Source organism: Diadema antillarum, unplaced genomic scaffold (genome assembly GCF_040938485.1).
Source record: "Diadema antillarum isolate AM-2024a unplaced genomic scaffold, OU_Dant_1.0 scf00000071, whole genome shotgun sequence".
Taxonomy (NCBI): Eukaryota; Metazoa; Echinodermata; class Echinoidea; order Diadematoida; family Diadematidae; genus Diadema; species Diadema antillarum.
This window is the reverse complement of record NW_027270960.1, coordinates 1,330,499-1,340,955: the sequence shown is the minus strand read 5'-3', so window position 1 is coordinate 1,340,955 and position 10,457 is coordinate 1,330,499. Positions and strand designations below refer to the sequence as shown.

Genomic DNA, 10,457 nt, shown 5'->3' with positions numbered 1-10,457 from the left:
TCACCTCTGACGACTTTACACCGTACCTTCGCTGCAGGAAATAAGGGAACTTGTGATTGTGACATAGTATACATGTTTGTACATAATCGGACTATAAGGCAATAATGACTATCTACTCATAAATTTGTGAGTAACTCGTGCAATTCGTGATTCTTGGATATAGGGATGCAGCAGTAAGAAGTCGCTCGTACATAATATGTATTGTATTTCATCATGAAATGACATTGTCGGTTTTTTCATATCACATGAGATTTTTCAGGAAGTAGACGTGCACAAACAAAAAGAAACAAAAAATGTGACGGACTTATAGCTCATTTAACAAGGTAGGAATATTGCTTTTACCAGTTAAGAAACGCTGAACAACCACTAATTCGTTCAATAAAATGTGCACCCTTTGGACCAGTGTGTTGTTTCTTCCTTGTATTAACATCTGGACAAAAGAACGTTGATATCTTGATATAAATGTTAGGCAACAGATAATATGAGACACACCATTACCTGGGGGAATTGCCTTCATCATCTCTTCATATATCAGTGGGGCGAGATTAATCTGTTGTAATATGTCAAGCTTGTTTTATGTAAATCTCTACTGATAAAAATCAATGAAATTCTCTCTATTCTAGATCACGACATAACGTCACCTGAATATCTCGATGCATCCGTGATGACTAAACGCAGTGTAGACTCACAATCAGCCGTTGATGGCGATCTCCTGGTGAAATTCCGTGCCTTCGGTGAGGATTACCTTGTTCATCTCCACCCGAACTACTATCTGATGCGGCCAAACCTCGTTATTGAGACACTGGGAGAAGATGGTGTGATTACAGAGGAAAGCTCGCCAAACCGAGACTGTCACTATTTCGCGCGTTTATTATCGCATGGAGACGAGTCGGAGGGAGCCCTCAGCACGTGTAATGGACTTGTGAGTAGACTGGAGACTGTACCATGTAACAAGTACAACCTGCGCATATCATCCATGCGTTGCCTAAAATCTATATCAGTCTGTGATATGTGCTTTATCAATATCCATACATTACATGCTGTTGATTGATCTTCTGAGAACTTTATTTCTCTGCAATAATGAGAAAAAAAAAAAAAAAAACCTTACAGGACAATTGTATTCGTGATTACCAAAAACGGCGAGATCAAATGTATGGTATAAATATATGCTGCTCTCTGCATTCCTATACCTGTTGTAATACACATAAATGAATGTGCATACATGTACGTAATATGTATCGTATGTCAATGTTGGCTTTCTGAAGTCACAGTGTAGTACTCTAGTCAATATATTCATAGATTGTGCAAGTACATGTATTAATCTCTACAGTAACCTGTCATCAGCATTTTTAATACAATGTATGATTTCCTTTCAGCGCGGTGTCATTATTCACGAAGACAATGAAATTTACGTAGAACCGCTAAAGGACGATCACGAGTCTCGCCTTAGACGCGATGTCGGGATATCGACGCAAGAACGTGCTCATATTGTTTACAAACGAAGTGCGACCAGCCCTTGGTCGAGTGGGTCGCCGTCGTACGGCTCGTCGTCGAAAAGTTCGTCGAGCAGCTATGAAGACGAGGACGAGTACGGCCAGTTTGACGAGGACCAGCACGAGGCTGATGTCGGCCGTGACAACGATACAGAACCAGAGAAGTTTTGCTCTCCAGCTACACGTGAGTGCACGAAAAGTCATCTTGACGAGAAAGTTTTTGTCAACAGCGGACAATTAAAGTCCTCAAATATAACCGTCAGTAGCAAAATATGACCTACATTTTAGTTATTGAAATAATGTTTCACATGGGTAACTCTAACAGTAAAACGTCTGATGGGTTCAAATCACCATTAACCTGTCAGCAGTTTGCTACTCTTAGCTGATTGCAGGTTTTGTCAGATTTCATGATATTAATTATTACCTTAGAGAATATCACATTTTCACAGTCAGATGTGCATTTTCACAGTAAATGGACACAACACTAAAGATTTCAACCATTAGCGAGTGCATTATTCGTTCATTTATACGTCCTCTTCTTTCCTACATCTTTATATCATGCTCTGTTGTCTCGGCATATATGTAGTTTCCTATCTAATCTTAATTGTGTTTCCTGGTCCGCCATTTTATCAATATTGATGCTCGATTGTTGTTTTTTCAATGAATTACAATCTGCTATTTTTTAAGTACACTGTATCATATTAATTTAACACTTTTGACGTGCAATCTCCGTTAAATTGAAAGCCCCTGGACACAACCCATACCAGCCCAGACAGAAATTGCCGCCGTTTTCTGTGAATCCTAACGTGGGGAGGGCGGATGTATCTAACGACGAGGAGCCACAAACAGAGGACTTGGCAGACGAGCAGCCGAGGTTCGAAGACTTCCGACAGGCTGTGGTCGGGCAGCGATATATCGAGATATTTCTCTTGATCGATCGCAAGATGGTTAAATTCCACGGCGATGATGCTGTTAATTACACGATGTCTCTGATGAACATAGTAAGTGACCACTACAACAACCCGAAACAAGTACTTACATATGTCAACAACTCCATTCCTATGCAACCACGGCAGAGCGTTCACGCTCGTTTCATATCTTCATCAGATCTCATTTCATTTCAAAATCGTTAGTCTTTTAAGCTAAAAAAAAATAAATATAGGCAGTTGAATACTTCTGCTGCTGTAGTTTTGACGAAAATAGATTTTGGTCATGTTGATTAAAGTGTTTTCGCTACTTTACCAAGAAGAATAAGGAAATAATTGATATTATGGTAACTCTGTATAAAATGATTTACAAGAATGATTTTTTTTCCCTCAATTCTAGCGACCAATAAGACCAGTGGTGTATTGCACAAAATGTTTGACCATTGCCTTCAGTCCAGGTCAATACCTTTATGTGTCTAGATAGGTTAATGAATACATTGTAGGTGAATAGATTCAGAACGTAGTAAAATTTGTCCCTAAATTTGACAGTTTCAAAGGTATCCTTGTCTAGCAAGATATTGTTCAGATACATCGTGGGAAGATACAGCGCAATAGGGAATGATCCTAATTCGCTTTGCTCATAGATGCAGTCTGTACTACCCCGAAGAGAAATAATTTAAATGGTAGTTAAAGTGCAAGAGGTTGCAACGCACAGGGTCACCTCAGCGGTAGATGTGAAAACACCGGACAAGATCAGAGGGTGTGTTACTCTGCACGTGGATATTAATCTTAGCACACCTTTAACGTTAATCAGATCTCTGTTCTCTTACACAGGTATCTAGGAGGTATGCACAAGGGTCTGTCGGTGCACAGATCAGACTTGTTATCGTACGGGTTTTGGTTCTGACGACGAACACGCCTTGGGTAAGTCGCACATTTCCTGGAAACTGCAAACCTGCCGTATACGGCCTGGCAGTGTGCCGGCGTCAAGAAACTGAGGTCGTGTTCAAGTGCATACTGTAGTTCATACTTTTGTTTAAGAATGAAATGAAATGAAATCATCCGACACGGATATAATATGCTTTCCTTTACCATCTCCCTTTCACGGCTTGCAAACCAGCACAGCCTTGCCATAAAGCCATTGCCGTGTAATCGGTCAGTCGTGCCCTCTACTATGGAAGGAAACCGTATAAGCAAAGAAGAATGGCAGGGCCTGGTATATTTAACGACCATTTTACATTTTAATTTTCAGATGATAGGGCTTGACGGGATAAATAGAACAATGGTCGTCTCTGGCAACGGTGATGAGGTCATGGATGAGCTGTGTGGCTGGCAGTATCACTTCAACCCCGTGAGTGACGACGATCCGGGCCACTGGGATACGGCAATATTGATCACAAGGTAGGTCTGACTGCCGTGAGCGTGGCAGTATAGATCGATATCCTACTTGGCGAACGCCCAACGCTATGGAACTGCGGTGTCCCATGCGCGCACACGTATGGCGAATACACAATGTAATGGCGACTGGCTTGCGCTCGCCGGCGCCGCAACATTATATCATGCATTCAGCACACGCGTGCGGAACTGGGACGCCACAGTTATAATGACGAATTTTCAGCCACGATAGGTTGAGATGGGTTGGAAGCAAATGAATAGAAGTCGGACCCTCAGTTGTTGTTTGGATATTGCTCAGAGTTTTGTTTCTATGTCTTTACTTGTTAAATTTGCTGATTTGTTTTGTTTAATCATAGTTCATATTATATCTAACTTTATAATTTTCAGGGAGTATACTTCTCACTACTACTACATAACAAATACAATGCATCTGACAAAAAACTGAGTATTTTACAACCTTGATAAGAGTGCAGTAATATAAAGTAGACAGGAATGAAGGCTGAGAACTGGCTGTTGTTTAAAGAAACTGTAACTGTGAAAATTTCAAAGTAGTCATTTGATAACAAAATATCAAAATTACTTTAATGATCATTGCATTTACTTAATTCGATAAGGTTGGATCTATACACGATGGCAGCTAACAATAGAAAAAGCTTTTCCCTGCTCGGCCGTGCCTATGTCGGAACAATTTGTGACCCCGAGTGGTCCTGTTCAGTCAACCAGGATGATGGTCTCCCCGCGGGCTTTGTGATCACCCATGAGCTGGGTCACAGGTGGGTTAGCTGAAAATGGCCATCGATGAGCATGCCAATCAATCATAGTACGTACTATAATCAGACAATAGAATCTGGCAATAAGTAATATCTTTGACAAGGTTTTGTTTTAGATACAACCACTCAACGCAAACTTTCCCGTTTCTCATTGATACTATGTTTAACCATTAATGACATATGACGTTGAGATTACGTTGGGACAGTGTTTATTTTGTTTGTTGCTGCATCAGTTCCGATGACCATTGATGTCGCTTTTGTTGTAATCTTGTCTTTATTAATGAATAAAAACAAAGGACATGTTGACATATATATCAGGTCCATGGTCCTATTCTGAACACATGGCAGGTAGTGACACACTTACAAATACTTACACAGTGAATAAATAACAATGTAGCTGTATTCGCAACAGATTTGTTAGGTTGACAACAATTACACAAAATTAACTAATCTACGTACATTTACACTGTATAACCAATGACTCATTTCGTTATTTTGTCCGGGATTTCTATCCAGAGAGGAAACTTTTTTTTTTTCTCCTCACAAATTGCGCTCTTTCACGCGTGACATGGAAAACCGTTTGACATAGCGTCTTGACATAGTACCTTTTAAGATACCATGTAATGAAATATGCCTAAATTATAAGCAGTATTAAGATTTTGTGGAACGTATGTGCGTTTGTTTGATTTTGTTCATATTGGTTTCCACACCAACCAGTCTAAGTTTGAGCCATGATCCGACCTACGGCTGCCAGAACAATCGTAACATCATGTCATCCATGCGCCCCTCGGGAATCCACTCTCTTCAGTGGTCGCAGTGCAGCCGCGAGTACCTGGCCGACTTTCTTGAGTAAGTCCTTGGACCTCTCTTGCTCCGTTTGTACCAGCGACTTGCGACTTCGTCTGTTATGTTAAGATATTCTATCGTTATAGACATTGTAGATGTATTAAGAATCAGTGGGAATCTAAATTCATCGCCAAGTCCATACTACTAATGTGACATAACACTATTCGAAGACTGCTACCAAGCATATTTACTTTCCTCATTGTTCACAGAGAATTGCGTTATCGAACCTACAGTAGGCCTACTCTACTATTGTATGTCGAGAGTTTGGTGCTGTTTTCCACGTCTTTTCGGTAGACTATTCTTCCATTGACACACAGTAACTGGGTGTCACGCACACACACACGCGCGCATACACACTTTATAGAAGGTGGATGCATAGTCATAATGAGTGCGCTATATAGGTTGACAAAACAGGAAAAGCCACCATGTGAAATGTGTGATAAACCTTGCAGGCCTGACCGGCTCAATTACAGCAGATGTTATACAGTACAGGCGCAAGTGACACAAAGCCCCAACATTATGGGCTAGCTAAGGTCGTTTTACATTTTATGCACATGAATAAGGTATCGTGTCTTTCACTATTTGATGAACGTCATTTTTTTAAATTGATCTATTTTTTTTTCTTTTTTGTTGCCAGATCAGACAAGTCAAGCTGCCTCTTGGACGAACCAGCAACGGATGAGGAGAACGTCCAACTCCTCACGTGGGACCAGCTTCCAGGAGTGCGATACGATCGACTAGAGCAGTGCAATAAAGCGTATCGCCATCACCATCGCATCACGGAATATTGTTGGGCGAATCGACTTAACGTGAGCATAAAAAGGAAAGATCATGAATGAGAAATAAAAAGAGGTGGTAGCGCCACCTCGATATGATGAATGAAGCTTGAAAGAAGTTGCCCGGTTCGTGCAAGCGCATTGTGAGATATTTTCTGACAAACTTGCTCTCAGCCAATTAGATGCAAAGATTTCAGTAGCTTAAAACAGTTTGACAGATAAAAAAAATCTAACAAAACGCTTGTTGAAATGCCACCAGGTGTGTTCAACCTCTCGGACAAGACACTTTAATACCCACAGTGTCCATTGTCCCCTAAGTCTAATATAAGTTGGCGAGGCGATGGCAATGATGGCGACAGAGCTCCCTGGTAGAGTAGTGATGATGTATAAGAAGCTCCTTTAAACTATGCAAATGAAGACTACTATCTTTCAGAGACAGGGAGGGAGGAGAGAAGGGAAGGGGGGGGGGGGGGGGGAGAGGGATTTATCTTTTGAGACACAGCCACAACTCGTTTTCATTAGTCCAAGATGCCGTGCCTCCTGCGTTCATGAAATGGACTGATAATTTACTATAAATTAGTTTACTATAAATGTAAACATGGCTTTAAAAAACAAACAAACAAACAAATGAATGATGGGTCACATGATTTAATTTGTAAGCATCAGCATACAATTATTTATACCCCCACCCACACATAGTGTGTATGGGGGTATTATAGGAATCACTCTGAGATCGGGTGGCCGGTCGGTCGGTCGATCGATCCGTTGCAGAATCTTGTATTTGGCTTGTGTGACCGCTATCAAAGGAAGATGTGCAAGACACCATTTTTGTTAGTATTGCATAATGCGTTGCCATGGCAACGGCAAATTTTTAAACAAATCTTGCCAAATGTGGATTAAACTACTCTCAGTTTTAGAGCAATTCAGTTGAAATGTGGGATATACAATCAATGTAATGTTTACTATTTCAAGATGCCTTTTTTTCATGCCGTCAAACCCCCGTTTGAGGCGAGACCCCATTGCCAAACGAAGCTGATGGGGTGCTATACCCCCCTAACAATTCCTTGTTTGAGAAGTGGAAGTCGATGTATTTGCCCACTGCAAAATAACTTTCTACTCAGGCGTGGCAAACCTGGAGGCCAAGCCAGGGTTTAATGACTGCAACAGCTGTCATATTACGTAAGAGCATAATAAGGATATCTGCCTGTGGCAGACCATTCAAAGTGAACTCAATTTTCTCTATTCTTTCTAAAGTTTTAGAGTTTATATTCTATTGAGAAATTCTATAGTCATCCGTTTTGAATTTCGAACGAAAAAATTTGACCCATAAATAACGAAAATACAGGAATAAGGAGAGCATTGTAGAAATTTGTCGATACACACACGCACCATGGAGCTACATAGCCCATGCCAAAACCAAAACAATCTCCTCTCGCGGGTGCCCCCCCCCCCCCCCCCTCCCTGTGGCGGTGACTGATGCTTAGATTAGACCAGGGTCAAGAAACAGGTGTTTTATGTCTTTGGTTTTTAAATCCTTGATTGCCAAGATATACACTGGCATTGTCTACAGGGGTGTAGCTTCTTCAAACGAGGGATTTGCCTCATGTGTGTGCGAAAAAGTCTGTTGCCGTGGTAACAGCATTTTTTATGCTAAACATACAAAAATATGAAGATTGACAAAACTCTCTGCGTTTTTTAGTATTTGACTTGAATTTTGGCACAATCATGTGACCACTACAGTATGTAGACGAGCAGAACACATTTTCTGTTGATGTTGAACAATATATTTTGAATGAAAAATCATACAAAACTTCTCTGGATTCGGTTAACTGAGTACTCCCTTGAAATTTGGCACATGTGCCCACTATGATACGTAGATGTGCAAACTTAATCTTTCGTCTTTGTTAAACAATGCGTTGTCATGGTAACTTTTTTTTTCACTAAAAAGCATTACAAAATATTGTGGATTCACTTTATTCCCTCAGTCTTCGAGCATTTGGCTTGAAATTTGGCACATGTGACCGCTATGGTATGCAGATGTGCAAACTTAATCTTTCGTCAACGTTGAACAATGCGTTGCCATGGTAACAGCTTATTTTGAATGAATAATCATGCAAAACTATTGTGGATTCAGCTAACTCCTTCAGTCTTTGAGCTTTTAGCTTTAAATTTGGCACATGTGACCGCTGTGGTATGCAGATGTGCAAACTTAATCTTTCGTCCATGTTGAACAATGCGTTGCCATGGTAACAGATTATTTTGAATGAATAATCATGCAAAACTATTGTGGATTCAGCTAACTCCTTCAGTCTTTGAGCTTTTAGCTTGAAATTTGGCACATGTGACCGCTATGGTACATAGATGTGCAAACTTAATATTTCATCATTGAACAGGCGTTGCCATGGTAACAGTATATTTTGCATGATAAATCATACAAGAATACAATGGATTTAGCTAACTCCCTGAGTCTTTGAGCATCGGGCTTGAAATTTGGCATATGAGACCTCTATGATACATTCATGTACAAATTTATTTTTCCGTCATTTTTGAACAGTGCGTTAAAAATTATACAAAAATGCTGTGGATTCAGTTAACTCCCTCAGTCTTATAGCATTTGGCTTATAATTTAACACATGTGACCGCTGTGGTATATAGATGTGCAAACTTAATCTTTCATCATTGTTGAACAGGCGTTGCCATGGTAACAGCATATATTAATTGAAAAATCATACAAAAATGTTGTGGTTTCGGCTAACTCACTGAGTCTTTGAGCATTTGGCTTAATATTTGGCACATGTGACCGCTATGGTGTGTAGATGTGCAAACTTAATCATTGTCATTGTTGAAGAATGCGTTGCCATGGTAACAGCATATTTTGAATTAAAAAATTAAAAAAACAGTGGATACTACATGTAGCTGACCCCCTCAGTCTTTGAGCATTTGGCTTGAAATTTGGCTCATGTGACGGCTATAATATACCGGGTGTCCCAAAAAAAGCGGAACGGTGGATTTTCAGTACCTTGCGTTCTAAAAGTGATATATTTTTTGACATCATTAGAAGGAGCATCTTCCACAGAAGACAATGATACCAAAATCATAAAATTTGGTTCAGTACTTTTTGTTCTACGCCAATTCCTGAAAATGCAGTCATTTTCAAATTTCGCCGGATTTTTGCGACTTATGAGATAATAATTTGAGTGCGACACGCGATCCATATACGGTGAATATTGTGTAAGCTCACTGATCCATGTCAACAAAAGATACAGCTTTCACATTGGGCACGGGCCAGAAAAAAACAGTGTGTGTGTCTGTGTCTCTGTGTGTGTGTGTGTACGCCCAATATGAAAGCTTTATCTTTTGTTGACATGGATCAACGAGCGTACACAATTCACCGTATGGAACGCGTGTCGCACCCAAATTATTATCTCATTAGTCGCAAAAAATTGAAAATGACTGCATTTACAGAAATTGGCGTAGAATAAAAAGTACTAAACCAAATTTAATGGTTTTGGTATCATAGTCTTCTGCGGAAGATGCTCTTTCTAATGATGTCAAAAAATATATCACTTTTAGAACGCAAGGTACTGAAAATCCACCGTTCCGCTTTTTTTGGGACACCCGGTATAATTGTGCTGACTTCATTTTTTTGTTCATGTTAAACGTTGTGTTGACATGGTAGCAGCATTTTTAAATGAAAATATTAGAAATTGCCAATTACTCACTCAGGTTTTGAGCACTTTTCTTTATATGTGGAACATGTGACTATCAGTGAACAAAATATACATTTTGATTTATCTGATGTTGAACAATACTTTGCCATGCTAACATTTTTTTCAATAAAAAGCATATAAAGCATTTCCTGGTTGAGCTAACTCTCTCAGTGTTAGATGGGGTATTAATCACATTGAGTGGTAGTGCTAATTTTAAGATGGTTTGCAGAACGAGAAAGTGGTTTTAATCATCAAATTAATATAATTCGTGTGTCGACTTGTTTTTATTGCAACTGATTAACACATTGCCGTACGTGATGTAAATAAGCACCATATTCATTGTTGTTTAGTAGTAGCCACGACAAAAATATTATGGGCATATACATATACTCGGGCAGGATTCGAACCTACGACCTCCTGATCACCGGACATTGTCAGACAGGCATCTTATCCACTAGACCACCTAGCTTCCGCCCGACAGCCACTGCTGATGCAGCGGGTACTCGTAATTATGCAGATTAATTAAATTCTTTAATCGAGT

The 10,457-nt window shown here is 39.9% G+C and overlaps 1 protein-coding gene across 1 annotated transcript in view; it reads left to right on the top strand.

Moving 5' to 3' along the window:
* Window positions 1-664: 664 nt before the first annotated feature.
* LOC139716968 (A disintegrin and metalloproteinase with thrombospondin motifs 6-like) overlaps window positions 665-10,457 on the top strand; it is a 28,206-nt gene continuing 18,413 nt past the window's right edge. The window contains exons 1-8 of the mRNA XM_071628491.1: window positions 665-922; window positions 1,377-1,677; window positions 2,238-2,494; window positions 3,254-3,343; window positions 3,672-3,820; window positions 4,429-4,587; window positions 5,302-5,433; window positions 6,068-6,239. Of these exons, the coding sequence (XP_071484592.1) occupies window positions 665-922; window positions 1,377-1,677; window positions 2,238-2,494; window positions 3,254-3,343; window positions 3,672-3,820; window positions 4,429-4,587; window positions 5,302-5,433; window positions 6,068-6,239 (1,518 nt within the window). The remainder of the gene's footprint in view (window positions 923-1,376; window positions 1,678-2,237; window positions 2,495-3,253; window positions 3,344-3,671; window positions 3,821-4,428; window positions 4,588-5,301; window positions 5,434-6,067; window positions 6,240-10,457) is intronic.